Source organism: Microtus pennsylvanicus, chromosome 4 (assembly GCF_037038515.1).
Source record: "Microtus pennsylvanicus isolate mMicPen1 chromosome 4, mMicPen1.hap1, whole genome shotgun sequence".
Lineage (NCBI taxonomy): Eukaryota > Metazoa > Chordata > Mammalia > Rodentia > Cricetidae > Microtus > Microtus pennsylvanicus.
In genome coordinates, this window is record NC_134582.1 from 57,867,655 (window position 1) to 57,890,496 (window position 22,842).

General features: G+C 40.7%; 1 protein-coding gene across 31 annotated transcripts in view; it reads right to left on the reverse strand.

The window, feature by feature from the left end:
* Dtna (dystrobrevin alpha) overlaps nucleotides 1–22,842 on the reverse strand; it is a 367,583-nt gene that overhangs the window by 52,142 nt on the left and 292,599 nt on the right. For 29 of the 31 annotated variants that reach the window (XM_075969214.1, XM_075969216.1, XM_075969213.1 and 26 more), the window contains 3 exons: nucleotides 20,711–20,877; nucleotides 18,908–19,032; nucleotides 5,503–5,586 (listed from right to left, as the gene is read on the reverse strand). In XM_075969214.1, coding sequence (XP_075825329.1) covers nucleotides 5,503–5,586; nucleotides 18,908–19,032; nucleotides 20,711–20,877 — 376 coding nt within the window. Of the gene's footprint in view, nucleotides 1–3,988; nucleotides 4,256–5,502; nucleotides 5,587–18,907; nucleotides 19,033–20,710; nucleotides 20,878–22,842 lie in introns of those variants that run through there. The other 2 variants (XM_075969221.1, XM_075969222.1) reach the window with 1 other exon arrangement.

Genomic DNA, 22,842 nt, shown 5'->3' on the forward strand with positions numbered 1-22,842 from the left:
TGATTTTTATCCCCTAAGCTCCAAGGAGCTTCCCACTATGGCCAATAAACACCTAAACTCATTATAGTTGGTATTTCCTGTGATGTTCCATTATTCCACCAAAACAGCTTTCTAACCATTGCCCCCTTTAGCAACTCAACATATACTCCTTATCCAGTAAGCACAGTTTTCTTCCTTCTTCTCAATGTTTTCCAACCATTTTCTCTAGCTGAAAGCAGATGTATCTGTAACAGATCTCAGATTCCACAAACCATTCACTAAACTGTGAGAAATATCTGCCTCTTCTCTTCCATGCAGAATGAGTTCCCTGCCCTTTAACATCTCCTTGCTTGTTGAATATCAGAAATTATAGCAATAACTCCTTAAACCAAGGCCTTATTAAATTATTCAGGACTGTCTTCTGATGTTGAATGCAAGATTTAAAACAAAGAACCAGTAGAGACAATTAATGGGTTTTTGAGGATCACTTTCAAAATATTTCATATGTAGTTAAAATTCTACTGCTAGTTTTGAAGGTTGACAGTTGATGTCATGATTTTTACTTTAATGAAAGAATTTTTGGGGGTGTCTTATGGTGAATTCTACGCAAATTCTCATTGGATTTTGCTGAAATTTGTGTTTTAAAATAATTCTGTTTATGCTGGAATGCTTTATTAAACCCTGACCAAGAAAATCTGTTTTCCCCTTATTTAACATGGTATCAAAGGATTGTATTTGATCTCATTGAATGTAGAATATTTAATATCACAGTGGTTAAAAGGAAAACAACATTTTAATCATTGTAGATTTAAAAAAAATACAAGCACAAATCCAGTTTCTATGGATTCTTAAATAACGGATGGACTGTGAAGAATGCTTGTGAGGTCGGCTCCTTCTTCAAGAGATTTCAAGAGTAAAAAACTACTTCTCACTAATTTATTCAATAGTGATGAGGTCGTCAAACTGACAAACTCAGTAATAAGAGCCCTCTCATAACTTTAGTGAAGAAAGTTTCTTGAAGCATTCTATTGTACTTTCCTACATTTCAACATCCCAGACAGGTAATATGCAAATCAAAATTATGCATAAAAGTGGGTTAGGGATGTGCAGAAAGCTCAGTAGTTAAGAGCTTTTACTGCTCATGCCAACAAGCTGGATTTAGTTCCCAGCATCCACCTAGTAGCTCACAATAGACTGTAACCACAGTTTCAGGGGATCTTATGCCCTCATTTTGCCTCCATGGGCATCTGCAGGCACGTGGTGCATATAAACTCATACAGGCACACACATATATGCATGAATGAAATATAAAATAAACACATCTTTAAAAAAATTAAGTAACCATCAATTCAGGCTGGCATAAACGGCAAGGTGTCTTAAAAGGCATCATAGTTCTGAGTTCTGAGGTCAATTTTTCTTCTTCACATTAGTTATCATCACGTTGTATCAATTGTGTTTGTCGAGAGAGTCTACAGAAAAGTCTTTTACGTAAAGAATGTGTGCAAACATAACTAAAGCATCCCAGAAAGAGAAGAAAGGTCAATGAAGTGGGATGACCACGGTTTTAATTATGCACTAACACATTAATATGGATGTTAGGACTTGGTTTGAAGACTGCTAGTTCTAGCTTTTTAATCATGTGCTAACATGTTTATATGGAAATCAAAACTTTGAAGACTTATAAATCTTAGCTTATAAATGAATTGAAATAGAAATTATCCACGGAGTGTGGTTATTTTATTTATAGGATTTCATGTAGCATACATAGGAATTGTGAGGATCCTGCAAAAGTTGTCAAGGCAGTGCCAGGCATTGAGTGGTGAGTTTGCCTGATTTTGCTAATGAAAGTGGATGAGTTCCATCTTTCGACAACATCAGCCGTGGAAGAGCCTTTCAGAAGCAAAGGCTGAATCCAGGGTAATTTTGTCCCCACTTTGAAAGACCAAATCACAAATGCCAATAACATAGTTTCACCCTGTTAAGTCAGGTTAAAAGCTGGACCATTAAAGAATCTTTGGGTGAGTGAATTGTTTGAAAAGAATGAAAACAGACACAAGGAATTAGTCTTTTTTTCCCCCTTTGAACTGAAAACATAAGCCAGGAAACCAAATGACCAAGCCAGGCAAGAGAAATGTCACATAAAGGCTGTCCCACTGGGAAGAGTCAGGCCTTGGGAGCTGGTTGGGGTGTGAACACAGTGGGTGTCTCTGTAGGTGACCTTCTCACGGGTTCTAAAGGGCTTCATGCATTGTCAGTAATAAGAAATGGAAAATGAAAATAACTATATTCGATTGTATTCAGAACACTACATAATTTATATAAGCAATTTTCTAATATTTAAAGAAGGGTAAGGTCTGGCTAGATGCCATATGTAACAGCCAAAGTGGTTATTTTTTGTGAATATTTTTGCCCCATTAGAAGTTATAACTATGAAAATACTTGTGAAATCCTTAAACCATGCTCTTAATATTGAAAGTAAAAGAAATTAGCCATTTGTACCTGTAAGTGGCATCATGGCTAGGGAAGAAAATGGGCCATAATTAAAGCAGCTTATTTAACATGGGAAAGAGGTAGATAACTCTTGTTTACACACTATGAAGGGATTTGGGCAGATCCTTCAGATTTTACAAAGAAGGTATGCTGCCAAAAGCGAAAGCTGATCTTATGGAGCACTACAGCATGAATGAAATGAACTGGTCCATGACTTTGTTGTTTGACCTGCTTCTGACCTAACTGCTAGCTAGCACTGACGATAGGCTTGTTCATACAACACACCGATATTATGCGTGGAGTCTTCCCAGGACTGTTGGTGAGCACCTTGAAGAATCCCATCTTCTTTTAGCTAATGGAAGGGTGAGTTGAGTATCTAGTAGGAAAAGAGTATAAGAACAGGGGGTACAACAGAGGGCGGTGGGAGCAGAGCTCCAATCTGCATGAGGTAAATCTCTAGAATGCCAAGGGACATCAAAGGCACAGCCCAGCACCTTCTCAACATCCAAGTGGCAGCTTTGAAAGGAGTGGAGGGGCAATGCCAGGGCTTTGTAGTGAGGTCTTACTGTAGTGATTTTAGTTACTCACACTCTGCCATGGTTCTCAGTTCCTGAGACTCCTAAGTCACAGCACCAGCCGACAGCTCAGTCTATAGGAAAAGCTGTGGAAGTTTTCCTAAGACTGTCTGCCACTGCAAAGGGCCATTGGAATGTGAGGAAAGAGGGAACCCAGCTCTAGGCATGTTTCAGTAGTCTGCCTCTAGTTATAGAAGGAAGAGGACCTTTAACTATGCCTTTGGCATGATGTAGTTGCACCAACCTTTGTGTATTGTGGTAAAGAAAGCAGAGGCCAGTCAATCTCAGAATCACCAGGTGGGTGAAAAGGAAGCCAGGGCAGTAAGAAACTGGTTCCAAAATCACTCACTTCTTTAGTGGATTCACATTATTTTCCTTTGACCTGAAAAGGGCCCTGGCTCAGTGGGACAGAAGAATTTTAAAGCTTGTTAAATCCTTGGCTCTTCAGTTGTAATAAGGTCTAGCCAGAAGCCCTTGTTCTTGCCTTATTCACTTAGTGATGGATCGTTCGTCAAGGATCCTTAATTCAAGAGTTTTAGAAATCACCATCTAGGGTCTTGCAAATTATACGTGGGCCAACTTGGTACTTTTGGTGTGCATATGCCTCGTACTAGCACAAAGCTACGAAAGTTATAAAATAACAAGGAAGAGGGCGAGCTGAGAGACTGGCTCAGCCTTCTAATGCAAACCCACCCTCATCACCACTAGAAGACTAAGGTTTTTCACTCTGGGGTAGAAACATCAGCTTCCTAACAAGCATTTAATGGCTGCTATTTTTAAAGGCTCAGAATGGGGGCTACTGATCGCGCCCCAAGGTTAAGCTGATTTGCATACAGCTTTCTGGGTTTAGGTTTAGTCCATTCTGGGTTGAATGGACGTAAGTGACCTGAGGGATGGCGACAATGAAACCTCCCATGGACAGAGTGAGGCCTACTCAGAGAGGATGGATGTTCAGTGTACAAAGCTTTATTGAGCAGCACCCTAAAAACAAAAACTGAGGTCCAATCTCCGCAGTGATAAGATCCATACGTTTATACAAGTCTGTCCTTCACAGGGAACAAGCCAAAAGGACTGAAAATGGGATGAAAGGGAAGCAATCAGATTCTAGGTTAATAGAGGAAGCAGAAAAGCTCAAAGTGTTCTAGGAATATTTTAGGGTACAGGAAGTCATGTTATCCATCTAGACGCATCCACCATAAGCGCCGTCTGAGCTGAAATGATATAAAACGACCTTCAGTAAGGATGGGGTCTGCCTTGCTGTGGCATTTGCAGAATGCAGAGCTTCCTGAAACACACAGTATCTTTCTAAGCATCACATCGAGCCTTCACTAAATAGATGCACAGGTCTGTGTCTCCTATTGACTATATGATTTTTCTTGTAGAAAAGATGGCTTTATGTGTTGATGGTTATGAAACAGGATGGTCCCAAGAAGTTACCGAATGCCTAAACCTCATTATTTTGCTGCCCATGTTCTGTGGTATAAATGTTTCATTGTTTGTATTTAGGACAGATTTAATTTATATATTGAAAACACTGTAGAAGCTTATTCTCTTGGTTTTGCTTATTGTAATAAAGGGGAGCTTTTTCATCTCAGGTTCCAGCTGATGGGCACATATAGGGATGCATGGGAAAAATTAGATGTGGACTAAAAAGTCTTTTTCATTTAAACCTTCTCTAGAATGTGCCAGAACATAGTGGAGTGAAGTTGGCACCTACTATCCTATCAGGGAAAAGGGGGTGGGGTGAATATCCTGCAAGGCCGTGGGGGGGTCTTATGCTCAATCACTTGGTCATTTTTCCTATCTTTCTTCTTGCTTTCCTTTGAGACTTTCCATGTATTCACCAAATAACTCCCTGGTGCTGGTCTTGGTATCTCATCAAATTAACCAGAGCACCTGTTGAGCCTTGGGTGTTCCTACTACTAAGGAACAGAGGAACGCATAGGTCGCCTCTTCCTTGAACGCATGGAATGGATTTTGTACAAAACAACAAGACACAAAACCACATCTTTGAAAAGTTCTTGATCCATGGGTCTATTGGTGTGAACACTGTATTCTAGGTCTGGTCTTTAGCCCTGGCCTTAGGAACTCTAGAGGTCATCCAGAGAGTATTCATTTATGCCTGGAGTCTTAACTCACGAGTCAGTTTAGATTCTCTAGAATAATACACCCTTGTATATGTATAAGTAGTAAAATTGAAGCATACCAACCCCACATTCTTCCTATGGGGGAAGCTATAATGCAGGTTTTTGGAAGTTACATAAACCTCAAGAGCCAACCGAGGCCTCTACATTTGTACATGTGAGGGAAACGGAGGACAAGTGATGGGCATTTACAGCCTTGTTTCCAATAATGATAATAACAGCATGTATTTCTCACACAGTAGAATATATTTTTCACTATAGTGTCAAACTTATTCAGAGAGGGATTGTTGTTTCTGACAGGATTGGGAACTTACCTCCTAGTGATGAACGGACTTCCTGAGGAGGGAACCGAGTGGGAGAAGAGTGTGTCGTTCATGCTGGTTACAGGTCTTGGAGGCCTGGAACAAACACAATGTGGGTGAAAAAGTTAAGGCAGAGTAATGAATTCAAACTTCCCACCATCCATGGAGGGGAAAGACGGGAATCAGCGTTTTCTCTAGTCCAAGATCCACGGGAAAGCTTGTGTATGGCAACCACATTATTCGCATGGTATAAAGCTAGAATTCCCTGGGCACACCGACACTGAAACACTAGGGAGACAGTAGGCGATGAGAATATTTTCCCACCGGCTCTGAGTCTTGATGCCTTGTGGAGTCATGTTTCTGAGCAGATCAAGGATTCTGAAAGTTCTGTGGGCCCTCATGACGGTGGTTCTTTTCGATATGCTGGTCGGAAAGGACACACATCGAAATAAAATCACATCCTGTTTTATTTGTCCTCTGTCCGAGTGCAGATGCGATGGGACAGCACCAAGGCTCTTGTTCGTGCTACTTGGCAGACCCATGTGAAAAGTTACATGGTGTTGACCTTCTTTAAGCTTCACTGTATTCATAAATCTTGAGGGAGAACAGTGACCGGTGTTCCTCAGAGCTGCCCACGGCCCTATACACCCTGTGCATCGGGTCTTCCTTCCTCTGTTTTATCTTCATTTCATCTTGTCATTCTTTATCACGTGTGTCCCACATCAGATTAAACCAGAGGCCAGGTCCCTAGCTCAGCTCCTAGACATTTTGCCTTATTTAGGTTCAATGTAAGATATTGAACACTAATTTAGAGCTCAGAAGGTGCATCATTAACAGCGAGAGGAAACTTATTTATTTACCTGCTGAGATAGGGTCTTGTGTAACCTAGTCTAGCCTCAAACTCACTATGCTGCTGAGAATGACCTTGAACTTCTGATTCTCCTGCTCTGACCTCCTGAATGCTGTGCTAGGTTTCTGTGGTCCTGAGACTGAAGCACGGGCTTTGTGTATGTTAGGCAACAATTTGATTGACTGAATTATATTTCAAACCCCAAGGGGAAATTTTTAGCTCTATTATAATTCTACATTTGAAATTGACAGTAGAGAATATTTCGGAGACGAGACATTAGTTTCAGTAGTCTAAGAGAGTTGATAGTAAAGGGCTTACATTAATCCAAGTTAGTTTTGGACTTTTGCCTTTAACAGCAGAAAGTGGACTTGTTTATCCTGTTTCACGCGAAGCACCGCAGGTTTTAAAGTATCAGCGCTGGCTGTGAAATTACGTCGAAACTTCTTCCTGGTACTTGGAGCCACACTGCATTTCAAGATTTTTGGATGAGGTCAGAACGACGGGTTCACTGTCACCTCTGGACTTACCAACCAGGGTGCAGAAAACATTCTGCGAGTTGTGGATTATTTACCTAGGATGCACCTTCGCGAAGGGCGCAACACGAGGGCCTTAACACTAATTGTGCTTTAATGTGAATAACTTAACTTTGTAGGGGGGTGATCACTGCATCCCAGTGTCCTCTGTGATTAGGAAGGTAGGCACGTTAGATTTTAACCCAGCAATTGGGATGAAATACGTTCATTATAACCTTGCTAAAAGTTAAGATTGACCTTATGTTTCTTGCTTTCTTTTTACAAAAAACAAAAAAAACAAAAACAACAACAACAACAACAACAACAAAAAAAACCTTTCCCGTTTTGCTCTATGTCTAGGAAATGGAAAACACATGACCCGAGAATGCTTTTTAATTAACTCAGTCAGCTCTCTTCAGTGAACCGGGTCACTGCAAAACTAAGATTGGGATTTCTTAGCAAATTGCTCCATGTTTAAGGATCACCATTCAATACATTAAACTTGGAGAAGAAAACGGCAGCTTTGAAAGTGGCTAATGTTCCCACCTTCCCCCATCACTAAATGGCAAGTTTGTTTCTTCAGCCTAAGCCTCACCAGGGAGTTGTTAATGTATTTATTCTTAAAAAAAGTGAAACCGCCCCACATGAGCAACGGGTCTCAGAGGCAATATGCAAAGAATATTTGCTGTGTTAATCTCAGCAGAGAACTTATAAAAAGAACTAGCTTTGACACCCTTCTCATAAGCGCAAAGGCTCAGTTCAAAGCTGGGTTAGTTAGTTAAACTAGCCGTGTATGGCTCACGTGATTTCCATCTCGTAACTTCTTATCATTAGGATTGACAGGTTGTGTAAGTGTGTGGGGGCATTAATCACTTACCAAGTATCACTTTTTGGCAGCAAGGAAGTGGAACAGAGCAGAGACTGTTAGTCATGGCAACATTTACAAGCAATACGATAGTTAAGCACACATTCCGAAATACCAAAATGCCACCCCCTGCCCATTTCTGTGGAAGAACTAATTCATGACTGGCTGTGTCGCTTTGCTACACGTGTAAGTCCCCTGGCTCTTGACAGCGCTAGCATTTTCTCTGTCACGTGATTCATTTCTAAGCAAAGTTAGTGAGTGCTGCCTGACCCGATTTGCTGTTGGTTTTGTTGCTATTATTGTTGTTTTTTGAGACAGGGCCTCCATGTGTAGCCCTGGCTGGCCTGGACCTCACTCTGTAGACCAGGCTGGCTTTGAATTCACAGAGGTCTACCTGCCTCTGCCTCCTGAGCACCGAGACTGAAGGTCTGCAGTACCACACCGGGCTGTTTCAGAGTTCTGTTGGTCCAGTCTCTCTTTAGCTAAGGCTTCTTGAGAAATGTTTATCTAGCTCCACAGTCTCACCGCTGTGTCTACCTCCTGAGTGCCGAGACAAGGTCTGCAGTACCACGCCGGGCTGTGTTAAAGTTCTGTTGGTCCAGTCTCTCTCTAGCTAAGGCTTCTTGAGCTATTGGAGCTCCACAGTCTCGCCGCTGTCATATTTTCCATTTCCCACAGTTAAAAGCAGTGAAGGCGTAAGTCACAAACAATGCCACACCGGTTTGGAATTATGATTAATAGGGTGGTATTTATTTAAAGGGGAAAAAACTTACAGATCACTGTCAGCCCTCTGCGTAACCAGGAAGGAAGTCAAGTCACCGGCGGAGCAGGAAGTGAAGAGAGAGAGGAGAGGGAAGTGGCCGCTTTTTTAAAGGGAGAGAGACCACGCCCCAAGGGGCTGGTATCTCAGCGGCGATAGGCTGGAGGAGTGGGAGGACCTCCCGTAACACCTCCCCCTTTTGTTTAAATAAGAGAGTTCTAAACCTACTATGAAATTATATACAATAAGTACAAATATCCTATTCTAACTAGCTTAGGTCTTGTATAATAAATAAATTGGCCAAGTCATGAGAGAAAAGTAACTACATCTATATAGTCTTCAACCCCATCGAAGATCTGAGAAGGGAAATAATGTTACCTGGTTAATTAGGAAGTTCAGTAAAACAACTTCCAAAACATGCAACAAATCACAGAGACAACTAGCTACCTAGGCAATCACCCAAAGTCACATTAGCAGTGTTGAAGCAACCAACTTTGGCTAAGGCCTAACATAACTGACACACCATTTTCAAAGGCAAGCAACTTTTCAAAACTATCTTACCCTGTCTTGGCAGGATAAGACAGCCCTGTTTTATCCATTGATGCATGCTCTGTATCTTTGTCAGTGGTTGAGGTATGGGCATTTCTTTGCCCCAAGGCCAGTTCTGCCAAAAGGAAAGGCTCCAGGTGGAGTGTCTTTGGTGCTCAACATTCTCTCGGGAATAGAGTGGTGTTGCCAGGAGCAATTGTGTCTCACTACCACAAAACTCTGAGTTAGATTAAAGGCCATTTTCTACAGCTCTTTGAAGAAGTTGAAGACTATCTATACTGAGTATAATCTCTATATATCTAAAGAACCTGATTAGTCTAATTATAAATGACAAACTTAGATGACTATTAGTCTATATAATTCTCAATATCTATCTAACTTAAAGATTAAGACAATAAACAACTGTGAAACAAATGAGGACAATGACCTCCAAATATAAACAATGTACAAATATACATTGCAGTAGGTAAATATATATCAATACACAAACATTATATAAGTATCTTAATCAGAGGTAGAAATGTACACAGCAATATGGTAAATATATACAATACAATATATGTCAATACATAAAAATGTTTTAAACAAGGTAGAAACATGCATGCATACAATAGTCAATATAATTTAACTTTGTATCAATATACAAGAATCTATACCAATATATTTGTCTAAAAACAGTAACTCACAATTACAAATCTATTATCCCATCATCCCTCTTTTTTTTTTTTTTTTTTTTTTTTCAAAATGATCCCTGAGCTTATAAAATTCCTCCCCCAACCCTCAATCGTATACTAATTATAATCAACCCCTAAATGATGTCCCTAAACCCAAGGGCAAACTTTACTGGGAGAGGGGACGTCGTCCTCTAGAATTACTTCCAGCTGTCATGGGGGCGACGTTCTTTCTGGGGGATCCTGTGAAAGTAAAATGATGGTTAAATTTCAAGATCAAGTCTTTTAATATTGCCAATAGTCTCTGAGTATTTTGTGCAGGTCTGGCCAAAATGTTGTATAAGATGTGCACCATTTCAGCTAACCAAGTTGGAACTGTCTTGTGCAGCTGGTACCCAAAGCAGGTCTTGTTGTAGCGCTATCAGTATCATGACGTCATATCAACCAGGTGGAGTTGTTGTTATGGGGCCCCATCTTCTTCCTGGAAACTTCAAATGTCACTTCAGGAAAAACTCATTGTTCATTATGAAAAACTTAAGCATTAATCATATAGACATATATATATATATTCAATGAAAGACATGATAGATATATTCAATGAAAAGTATGATAGATATGAAGAAAAGCAAAGATGTTTTCTAAACTCATATTTCTTTCTGTCCCACATCATGGCTCTTGACATGAGACAGAAACTCCAGAAACTCTGGGTTTTTCTCTTACTAACAGGCTTGGAATTGGAGAGGGACTGAGCCAGAGTCCAACTTCAAAACCAGCTTTATAAATTTAGAAATATGGTTTAATATTACTTACACATCCCATTCAGTTTTCTTGATATTTCCTATCGGGCAGGTATTTTTCCATCTGTCAGTATCCAAACATCCAGGGTCCCTTGAATTTCTCAAAGATGAGTGTTTTCCTGTGGAGATAAGAACAGAACCCTGCCCCCATTCTATATGTTTTTCTTACCACCTGTATGAATATAATCATTGTGGATGAGTTGTCATTTCTCCTTTCCAAGAGGTTTCTCTTCTTCAAATCGAAACTTTATTAATTTTGATGGTATCCACAATTTTTCTTCTCCTGTGGAAACAAGAGCAAAACCCCTTCCCCAACGTAGCACATCTCCTGGCTTCCACTGAGAGGTCAGCACATCTTTGAAATAAATCGGTTGATTTAGTTCAGCAGACTTTTCCATTATCCAATGTCTCTCTGCTGCTGTCGTTCCTTTCTCATTAGCGTTAAGAAAATTCAAGGTTAATAAAGCATTATGTAATCTATTTCTGGGGGTATTTTCGGTCCCTTTCTGTTTGTTCAGCATATCCTTTATAGTACGATTTGATCTTTCTATAACTGCCTGACCTGTAGGATTATTTGGTATACCTGTAATGTGTTTTATATTATAATAATCAAAAAAGTGTTTCATTTTCTTAGATACATATGCTGGACCATTATCTGTCTTTATTTGCGCAGGTATACCCATGATGGCCATAACTTCCAATAAATGTGTGATTACTGAATCAGCCTTTTCTGAGCTCAGGGCAGTAGCCCATTGAAAACCTGAATACGTGTCTATGGTGTGGTGTACATATTTTAATTTACCAAATTCTATAAAGTGGAACACATCCATCTGCCAGATTTCATTTCTCTTAGTGCCCTTTGGGTTACTCCCTGCAGGCAACGGTGTTTGATTATAGAAAGAACAAGTAGGACATCTCTTTATAATGTCCTTAGCTTGTTGCCAAGTAATGGAAAATTCTTTCTTTAGGCCTTTACTATTGACATGATGCTTCTTATGAAATTCTGAGGCCTGCAACACACTTCCAATCAATAATTGATCAATCTCAGCGTTGCCTTGGGCTAGAGGACCAGGCAGACCTGTATGGGACCGGATGTGTGTTATGTACATCGGACAAAGCCTGTTCCTGATTATGTCTTGTACCTGGATAAACAATGAAGTCAACTCTGTGTCATCTGGTATAAATTCAGCGGTTTCAATATGCAAGATAACTCTTTCTGCATATTGTGAATCTGTAACTATATTAAGAGGTTCTTTAAAATCCCTTAGCACCATAAGAATGGCATATAATTCTGCCTTCTGGACAGAATTATAAGGGCTTTGTTCCACCTTACTCAATTCATCTGACTTGTAACCTGCTTTCCCTGATTTATTTGCATCAGTATAGAACGTACGGGCTCCAGTTATTGGAGCATCACGTACAATTCTAGGAAGAATCCAAGAAGTTCTTTTTATGAGGTTAAGTCTACCACTTTTGGGATAGTTGCTATTAATTTCTCCCAAAAAATTAGCACAAGCTCTTTGCCACGGTTCATTGTCTTCCCATAACTTTTTTATTTCTTCAGTAGTAAAAGGCACTATAATTTCTGCTGGGTCTATACCTGCTAGTTGACGAAGTCTCAGCTTACCTTTTATAATTAATTCAGAGACTTTTTCCACATAAGTTTTTAATTTTTTACTTGGTTTATTAGGTATAAATATCCACTCCAAAATAATATCTTCCCTCTGCATTAGAATCCCTGTAGGAGAAATTCTGGAAGGCAATATGACTAGGATGCAGCTAAGATTTGGGTTCACCCTATCCACATGTGCCTCCTGTAATTTTTCCTCAATCATTGTCAGTTCCTTTTCTGCTTCAGCTGTCAGTTCTCTTGGACTATTCAAATCTTTATCACCATCTAAGGTTTTGTTTAAATGAACTATTAGATCAGGTGTTATCCCAACAGCTGGTCGTAGACTGGAAATGTCTCCTAACAATCTTTGGAAGTCATTAAGAGTCTTTAACCGGTCTCTCCTAATTTGTGCCTTTTGCGTTTTAATTTTCTCTAACCCTATTCTGTAACCTAGGTAATTAATAGAATTTCCTCTTTGAATCTTTTCAGGGGCAATTTGTAATCCCCACCTAGGCAAGACTTTCTTTACTTCTTCAAACATCCTTTCTAAAGTATCTTTATTTGAATCAGATAACAAGATGTCATCCATGTAATGATAAATAATGGACTTGGGGAATTGTTTACGAATTATTTCCAATGGCTTACTTACAAAATATTGGCACAGTGTAGGACTATTGAGCATACCCTGTGGGAGGACAGTCCATTGATATCTCCTATTGGGCTGAGAATTATTATAAGTAGGCACTGTGAAGGCAAATTTTTCTCTATCCTTTTCTTGTAACGGTATAGTGAAAAAACAATCTTTCAAATCAATAACTATAAGAGGCCATCCTTTTGGTAACAGAGAAGGCAAAGGAATTCCAGATTGTAGTGAGCCCATAGGTTGAATTACTTTGTTGACAGCTCTTAGATCTGTCACCATTCTCCATTTACCAGATTTCTTTTTTACAACAAACACAGGAGAATTCCAAGGGCTGGTTGATTCTTCAATGTGGTGAGCATCTAGTTGCTCCTGCACCAGCTGTTCCAATGCCTGTAGTTTATCTTCAGCTAGAGGCCACTGTTTGATCCATATTGGCTTCTCAGTTAGCCATTTTAAAGGTAGGGCTGTTGGTACCTCTAAAGGTTTGGTATTTGCTGTATGTTCTTGTACAGCCTGAATGGCTAGTGACCTTTTTCCATAATACCTCATCATATACTTCCCAGAATTATGAGTTCCTGGAACTACAGGAATGTTAATCTGGGTATTCCATTGCTGTAGCAGGTCACGGCCCCATAAATTTATGGCAATATTGGCTATATATGGCCTTAGTCTTCCTATTTGCCCTTCGGGCCCTATGCATTCAACCCATCTTGTGCTTTGTTTTACACGAGATAGGGTTCCAATTCCCAGGAACTGAACATCAACCTCTTGAAGAGGCCAATTCGGATGCCAAGATTCTGGGGTAATGATACTTACATCCGCACCTGTGTCTAATAAGCCTTCAATAAAAGTGCCATTTATACAGACTCTTAGCTTTGGTCTTTGATCATTAATAGAAGTCTGCCAAAATATACGTTTACTCTGTCCAACTGGGTTTTTTGACTCATCCTCCACATGGATTTCATCATTTAGACCAGTATTACTTTTTACAGCAGAAATTGGAGCTTTTAATTTTCTTGGTGAGGCACGTTCTCCACTGTGACTGGGAATGACTGGGCCACTGTTGGCTTGGGGGCCTGCGAGAGGCCCCTCAAGGAGTTTCCCGACGGTATCGGGTTGCCTTGTTTGTCTGTTGTTGACCTGCATTCATTGGACCAATGTCGGCCTTTACCGCATCTCCTACATATACCTGAAGGCCTAGGTCTCCTATCTTTGTCATTCCCAGAGGAGATAATATTCCTAGAAATTCTGTGCCTGCAATCCCTTTTCAGATGTCCTAATTTACCACAATTAAAACACCTGGCAGTTTGATGTCTCCTCATTGCTGTGGAAATCGCTTCTCCTACCCAAGATTCATCGTTATAGCTAAACGTCTCAACATTCATCGTATGCTGAATCCATTCATCCATAGGTGCTGATCTAGACTTTAAAGGCCCAATTATCTTTTTGCATTCTATGTTTGCATTCTCAAAAGCTAGAGATTCAAGAAGTATTCGTCTAGCTTCTGGGTCTGTTACCCCTATGTCCAGAGCCTTAATTAATCTTTGCAAAAAGTCAATAAAGGGTTCTCTCTGTCCCTGCCTAATTCTGGTATATGATTCAACCCTTTTTGCTGGATCTTGTATCCTATTCCAAGCATTTAAAGCTGCTTGGTGACATAGACACAGTACTTCATCATCATAAAGAGCTTGGACCTGTGGATCAGCATATTCTCCTGCACCAAGAATTTGGTCTTGGGAAACCTCAATACCTTTTGCTCTTCCTTGCTGTTCCATATGTTTGGATTCTTCTCTAAAATAAATTCCAAACATCAAGGAAGGTCCATTATCTAAAACTGCAGACACTAACTGATGGAAATCATGGGGGGTAGCTCTAGCATTAGAAGCCCAAGTCCTTATCATTTCCTTTACGTATGCAGAGTGCAAGCCAAAATTAACAATAGCTTGCTTAATTTCTTTTAGATCATTCATTGCTATTGGCGTCCATCTAGCTTCTCTGACTCCCTTTGAGCCTTTAGAAGTTGACGCTTTGTCAGAATTAAGTATAGGGTATGCTGCTAAAACCTTTGGTAAGCCAGTTCTAATAGCTGGTGTTGGCATTGTATCCTGTCCTTGTGCCTTATTACTCTGTTCACCAGCTCCAATCATTTCTTCAATCATTTCAAGTCTTTTTATTATTGTCTCTTTTGAATCCTTAATCTCCTGACCTGCATGAGTTTCTAGTAAAGATTGTATGGTTCTTAGGAGTGCCATGATCTTCCTAAATGATAGAATATGCAAAAGAATACTAAAACCTAGTAACCAGTAAATTAAGTTATCCCCATAGTCATATAAACCTTGCATGATATAACCCATTGTATTGGTAACCAGAACAGTAAAATTCGCGTTGGAAACGGGAACTGCCATATTACCTATTATCCAGCAGGTGGCGCTGTTGCCAAGTCTCAACGAAAACACGGTCCTGTTTCAGAGTCCGCCTAGTATTTGTTAAAAACTGGAAAATGTAAGTTGCTCAACAAAGTAAATGTAATTAAATCAATTCCAGAGATGGAACCAGAAACCAGAATCCAGGGGTAGAGAAGAGCAACCTGGAAGCCGCTTATGCCTCCACGTGACAGAGTCACCCTGAGGGGTTGCAGCTTTCAGCAACCGCGTGTTCTGGTTCGCGCCACTTAAGAGCTGTGCTTGCAAGGGGGATTTAAAAACGACTCAGAAAAGAGCAAACCAGGCGGGCAGAGACTACGTGGGCCTGTGGAGTTTAAATCCACAGGCAGCGGCTGAGGAAGCAAGGGCTCCCGCCAAGCTGAACAAGCGCCCGCCAAGCCGAACTTGCGGCCGCCAAGCCGAACTTCCGGCCGCCAAGCCGAACTCGCGGCTGCGAGCCGGGAGAGGTTCTAAAACCAAACGTTGGGCGCCAAATGAAGGCGTAAGTCACAAACAATGCCACACCGGTTTGGAATTATGATTAATAGGGTGGTATTTATTTAAAGGGGAAAAAACTTACAGATCACTGTCAGCCCTCTGCGTAACCAGGAAGGAAGTCAAGTCACCGGCGGAGCAGGAAGTGAAGAGAGAGAGGAGAGGGAAGTGGCCGCTTTTTTAAAGGGAGAGAGACCACGCCCCAAGGGGCTGGTATCTCAGCGGCGATAGGCTGGAGGAGTGGGAGGACCTCCCGTAACAAAGCAGGAGATTTAAAGAGTCTTGAAGTGTTTTCTAATTAATTTGTTATGATAATTAAGCAGAAGCCATGACTTTGCCTTAGTTTATATTTATGGAACTTAGACCGGCTTTTGACTTCTCTGCTCATGACTGGATACACCTTCTAGACATGAAATGAGATTTTTAACACAAACACACCAAGCTGTGCCTTGAGGAGGACAGTATGACATTCCAAATGCACGCGATTCCTGCCACAGACACACTCCATATCCCATGAGAATGTGCAATTAGATCCTCATAAACACTCATTTTATGTGATCTTTTCCTAAGCTGATAGTAATTTACAAATTAATATATTTTTCATATTAATGAGCAGTAAGTGTTTTATTTTGAGTTTGTGCTGTAATTCTTAATGGCCTAACCTCTAGGGCACTCAGTGCATGACACAGTGTGCCCACTGAAACTCCAGCCCCAACTCGCTGCCTCCGCTCTGCCTCTGTCTGTGAGTTTATTGTGTGCATAGGGGGTGCACTTGGATAGTTAGACACTGACAGATGCATGTGAACACGTGTCAAAACAATGAAAAAGTGTGGTTTGTATCACAGTTAATGAAACAATTCGTAAGTTATTTCAGAATGGTCTTTGCTAGAGAAAACAAACAAACAAACAAAAAACAAATAAGTCAGGTTGGAGAGCTGGCTCACAGGTTTAGAGGTTAGGAGCACAGGTTGTACTTGCAGAGGTCCTGAGTTCAATTCCCAGCAAGCACATGGTGGCTCACAACCATCTGTAATGAGATATGGTGCCCTCTTCTGGAGTGCAAGCATACATGCAGGCAGAGCACTGTATACATAATAAATAAATAAATGGGGATGTTCTACTGGGAACTCACCAAGGCCAGCTGGCCTGGGTCTGGAAAAGCCTGGGATAAAACCGGACTCTCTGAACATAGCGGACAATGAGGACTACTGAGAACTCAAGAACAATGGCAATGGGTTTTTGATCCTACTGCACGCACTGGCTTTGTGGGAGCCTAGGCAGTTTGGTTGCTCAACTTACTAGACCTGGATGGAGGTGGGGGGTTCCTTGGACTTCCCACAGGACAGGGAACCCTGATTGCTTTTTGGGCTGAGGAGGGGGGGAGACTTAATTGGGGGAGGGGAAGGGAATTGGGAGGCGGTGGTGGGGAAGAGACAGAAATCTTTTATTTTTTTTTTATTTTTTTTATTTTTTGGTTTTTCGAGACAGAGTTTCTCTGTGGCTTTGGAGCCTGTCCTGGAACTAGCTCTGTAGACCAGGCTGGTCTCGAACTCACAGAGATCCGCCTGCCTCTGCCTCCCGAGTGCTGGGATTAGAGGCGTGCGCCACCACCGCCCGGCCAGAAATCTTTAATAAATAAATAAATTAAAAAAAATAAAAAAATAAAAAAGTGTTAAATATAACTGCTGAAATAAATGATCAGGCACCCAGAAAAAAAATCTTTAAAAAAATTAATACTATTTATGTTTTTTAAACTATGGCCATAGTGATCTTTCTGTTTTTTAAGAAGATATTTTATTAATAATTTTTATTTTACGTGTATGAGTGGTGTATATATATATACATACATACACACACACACACACACACACACACACACACACACACACACATATATATATATCTGTGTGCGTACCACATGCATGTCTGGTGCCAGGAAGGCCAGAAGCAGGAACTGAGTCCCTTGAAATGAGAATTTGTTATAGACAGTTGTGAGCTACTGGGTGGGTGCTGGGAGCCAAACTTGGGTCTCTGCAAGAGCAGTCAGTACTAGTAGCTGCTGATCCATCTCTCCAGCCCTAGATCTTTTTGTTTTAAGCCATACTTGGGAATAACATATTAAAAGCATTAAGTGTGCAGGGAGGTATTAGTGTTTGGTATTTATTAAAGTGTTTATTCTCTTATTTTCATTGTATAGTGCTAGATAATAGGCTTGTGATGAGAGAACTTGCCTCTAAATTATATATTTTATAAAGCACATTAAAATAATATATGTATTCATACAGACACACATATATACATATACAGACATGCACAAATGCATAATACATAAACACACATATAGACTTATTCACACGTGCCTGCATACACAGACGTACACACACACACACACACACACACACACACACACACACACACACACACAATCCCAAGTGCTGACCATACAAGGCCCTGGGCTGTGTCTGTGACTCACAACACCCTACTCTGCTATACTTCAGTGCTTTCAGTCAGCATCAGGCCCTGGCCACTTTCTCTCTGCCTCCACGGCCAGCAGCTTGGAAGTGGGACCAGCCAGTGGGAAGTGTGACTCTGTAGAGTTCACACAGCACAGACTCGTTCTACCTTGTGCTCCTTCATGAGCAACTTGGATGTTTTGTCTGCTTGGTGATGCCAAGGGCAAGAACAGGCTTTTATGTCAAAGGCCCTGGGCAGGTCATCACTTTAAGACATTGGTCCCTGGGATACTCCCCTTGTTAATGTTCCTCTGGCTTATTAATTGAAGCATAATTTAAAAAAAAAGTAAAAAGTAAGTTAGCCATAGTCCACAGAGTGGGTTTTATATCGGTTTTGTGGGTCTTTGGCTTATGCCAGCATTATATTGCTTTTATATTTAAAAAAATGAAAGCTTGTGTGTGTGTGTGTGTGTGTGTGTGTGTGTGTGTGTGTGTAATGAAAACAGAAGGGGAATTATTTGGGTGAAGGGGACCAGCAGGAAGGGGAAAGAGATATAGGGAAAGGCCATGGGGATGAATGGAAACAAAGATTAATGGTATATACGTGAATGGTACAGCAGTGAACCTCATTTCTTTTATGCTTACCAAAAGATAAAGGAATAAGAGAATAACTGAAACTTGGCACCTGACCAATGACGTGCGCTTGTCTTGGAAGGAATGCCCCGAATGCCCTGGACACAAGTGAGGGAAAGAAAACACATCTTAGTCTGTGGTCAGAGATACTCACACGATATGAGCCAAGTTGAGTGGCTTTTCGGGCTGATCTGGGAACATGGGGTGCAAAGGTTCTCGGCTTGAAGCACAGCTCAGGGACTTGCTTAATGCATTCGTTAGCTTCTTAGCAGGAGATTTCTAGAAAGAGAATAAAAACATCCTTTCTCTTACATTTTATCAGAGGAATTTAAAATGTTTGCCAATAGTTGCAATTTTCATTCATTCATTTCTTGATTGATTCATTTATTGGAGAACTCTGTTTTGAGTGCTTGTCCTCTGATTCAGGAAGTTTGGTAGAGGAAGTGACTGCTGGAACAAGCCATCAGGCTACCCAGCCCTTGCTACAAAGTCCCTGCTGAAGGGAAAAAGTCCTTGTGTGGGAAAACATGTGTTGAGGTTTACGAGACATTTAGAACCCTCTGAGAAAATCTCAGGGGAAGGGAGAGTCATCCCAGATGGGAGGAATAACAAGTGTGAAGGGAGGAGGAAGAGGAGAACTCATTCTAGAAAGAGCAGGGGGAGGCAGACCAGTTCCCATTGGGTAGAAAGATGTTCATTCATGTCTCCTCAGGAAGAAACACAATGTGAGTGTGTATATAAAAATATTTAGCAAGTTACCCTTTACACAAAGCCTACGTGATACATTTAAATAGGTAGTAACTCATTCAACTTTCATTCTTGTGATTGAACTATTTTAGGCAGTTCAGTTGGCTTAGTTGATGGCACAGCCAACAGCAATCAATCAGGCACAAAACAGTAGATGTCAGAGACAAAGTCTTTGAGTTTAATTGTGGTAAATCAGAAAACAGTTAGCCATATAAGCAATAAGAACGCAGAGTTTACCCCACAGACCAAGTGCCACGTGGGCACCACAGGCCACTTTTACTAAGATAACCACTCATAAAAAGATGATTTTAAAAACCACAAATTTCCTTCTCCATTCCCTGAAAAAAAATTCAAAATGGCACCAGTTTTGCTAAGCACACATTCTTATACTCCTGTCCAGTCATACACTTGAAAGGAATCAGGGATCTTAGGATAAAAACATAAAGTATTTTTTCTTTTTACCAATTTGCATAGAAACAAAATGAAGTGAAATTTACTAAAACACATACTGTACTAAAACACATACAGACTGATCTGGAGGTGCCCACCTTTCTGTTGAGTGGATTGGTATCGACCTGTCCATAGTTTGAGAAGAAACATAGTTTGATTCTTCCAGTATTTTAAGTCTCAGAAAGCCACACTTGGCTCAGATACAAACAGTGAGAGATCCCAGTAGGATGAGGAATGGCAGGGAAGGGGAAAGGATTTTGGAAAAGAAGTTAAGTTTGCCCTTAATTTCATCATCATCTGTCCTGGTTTGCTTTTGTTTATTTATTTATTTATTGTTTTGTTTTGTTTGTCAACTTAACACAAGTCAGGGTCACCAGGGAAGAGGGAAGCACAACCAAGAATGCCTCCATCAGACAATCTGTCGCCAAGGGTGTGGGGTATTTTCTTCATTCATGATGTATGTGGGAAGGTCTAGCCCTTTGTGGAGAATGCCATCCTGGGAAGGTGGCCCTGTGTGCTGTAAGAAAATAGGTAAGCCACGAGAGCAATTCAGTTCCTGCTGAAGTTCCTGACCTCTCTTGATGACGAATTGTGACCTGGGAGTTAGTTTCTGCCCTGACATCCCTTGGTGATGAATTGTGACCTGGGGGTCCTTCCAGGAGTTGCTTTTTGTTCAGTCTTCACAGCAGCGGAGAAACCTGATCAATGCTCCACCCTCAACCTTCCTGCTCCTTCTAGGCAATCCTCGCACATCACTTACCCATGATGTATACTCTTTCATTTGGTGCTGGTTGCTATGGGAACCTCCGGCATGGCCCCTCCAGAAGCAGTCCTGGCAGAGCTGGTAGTTGTGACACTGCTGGCATCGGTAGCGAAATCCCATCATGCTCTCGCTGTGACAGTAGGAACACTCCACTGGATGGAAGACTAGGCAGGAAGGAAACGAGGAAAAGTGTGAACTGAACTGAAGAGAAACACAGCTTACGAGGAATTCTGTTTTCTACTGTGTGCTGTGGCGATGATCGATTTTGACTGTGAGAAGGGTTTGTAGCTTCACTTCCTAAGCATGTGCACGTGTGTATGTATGTGGGGGTGGGATGGGGGCATACATGAAATGAGATGAAGGACAAGTGTCCTCTGGCAGCACAAATCTCTTTAATGCCTTTGCTCTTTTGACTCCTATTTCTTATGTCATAAGAATGTAAATTATACAAACTGACCGGCCTTTCTTCCAGAAAATCTCCCAGAGACCAGCAGAGGTCATGAAGACACAGAAGCACAAGGGATGAATACAGCTAAGAATTTAGTAGGCAAGGGGCAAATGCTAATGAAATAGAAAATGGGAGGAAGAAAAGGAAATGAAATAGGGGAGCATAAAAACTAGATGAGAAAATTGAGTTCTTTTAATCTAATGGAGTGGCTAATGGGCTTATTTCAGGAGTGACATTGCCTTTATCTAACACACACACACTTTTCCGGGACAGAAGGCTAGATCTCCAAAAGATGAGCAAATTATTTGAACACAGTTCTGACTTAGAGTGTTTGAGAGACATCTCACTTGTTTTGCCAGGGAATGTGAACTGCCAAGCTGGTCAGGTCAAATCGTTGAGATTTGAAGCTAATATATAATCAAATCTAAATTGTCTTCATGCCATAAGCTAAAGATATTGAAACAGCAGCAGCAATAACAAGAATTGCTTGTTTGTTTTTAAAGTTATCTGATTAGCTGGGCGAGAAAAGTATTACAGATGAGAAGAGATGATGATACCGAGTAAACGATGAGAGAAGAACATGATGCCTTCTGGGCTTTCTGCTGCCTAAGGGATATTCTGAGCCCCTGTCCTGGCACCCAGGAAAGCTAAGGCCTGAGTTAAGTCTGGGAAACTGCTCTGGACAGGCCCTAAGAAGCAGATCTCCTGCGACAGGAAGCACAGAGAAGTTGGAGCTGAAACCACAGAGTTAGGATTGGTCCCTGATGCCTTCTGGAACGCTGACTGGAGCTTTGAACCCATCCTAGGCCACACACAGTAGACACTCTCTGGCTCTTAGCTCTTGCATCCATGTGATTCTTAGTAATTGCAAAGGAACTAATAAATTCATCCTTTAAGTTTTATACAAAAACAAAATAGATAAATGCATAACTCTGAGAGATGGCAGAGTCAGGTTTTAAATATTCAAATGAGAATTTAAAACGAAGCCAACTTTATTCCTACCGATTATTAAAGCAATGCATAGACATGGAGTAGATTATTTTGTATTCAAACTGGAGAAATTTTCAGTTTGACAATAAAACTATAAATATTAGTTAGAGGCTTTAGTCTGATCCATGTGTAAATTTCCTTAAACCTGTCCTAGGTTGTATTTCATATTTAAATCTGGGTATGTCAATGGTAAACAGATCTTGGATTAGAAGCTGAGCTACTTTGGAAAAGAAACAAGCAGTGAAGATTAGCATCCCTTTTGTCTTTAACATAAATCTGCTTAGTGACACATGTAACCTTGAACACACGCTGTAAGGTGAGCCAGTTGCTCTCATTTATTGCTTTCATTTATTTTCTTGCTATTTCTTTCCCCTATCCCTGGCTGATTGCTTTGGAAAAACGGTCGATGTCATAGATCCCAACATGGGAACTTCACCTCTAAAACAAATCCTAGAAAATGTTTAAAATTTTAAGAATGTTGTATTCACCTCTAAAACAAATCCTAGAAAATGTTTAAAACTTTAAGAATGTTTTATTTTCTTTTTATTTTTTTAATTTTTACCTTATGTTCATTGGTATTTTGACTGCATGTGTGTCTGAATGAGGGTGTCAGGTCTCCTTGAAACTGAGCTTACCGACAGATGCTATGTGGATGCTGGGGACTGATTCCAAGTCCTCTGGAAGAGAAGCC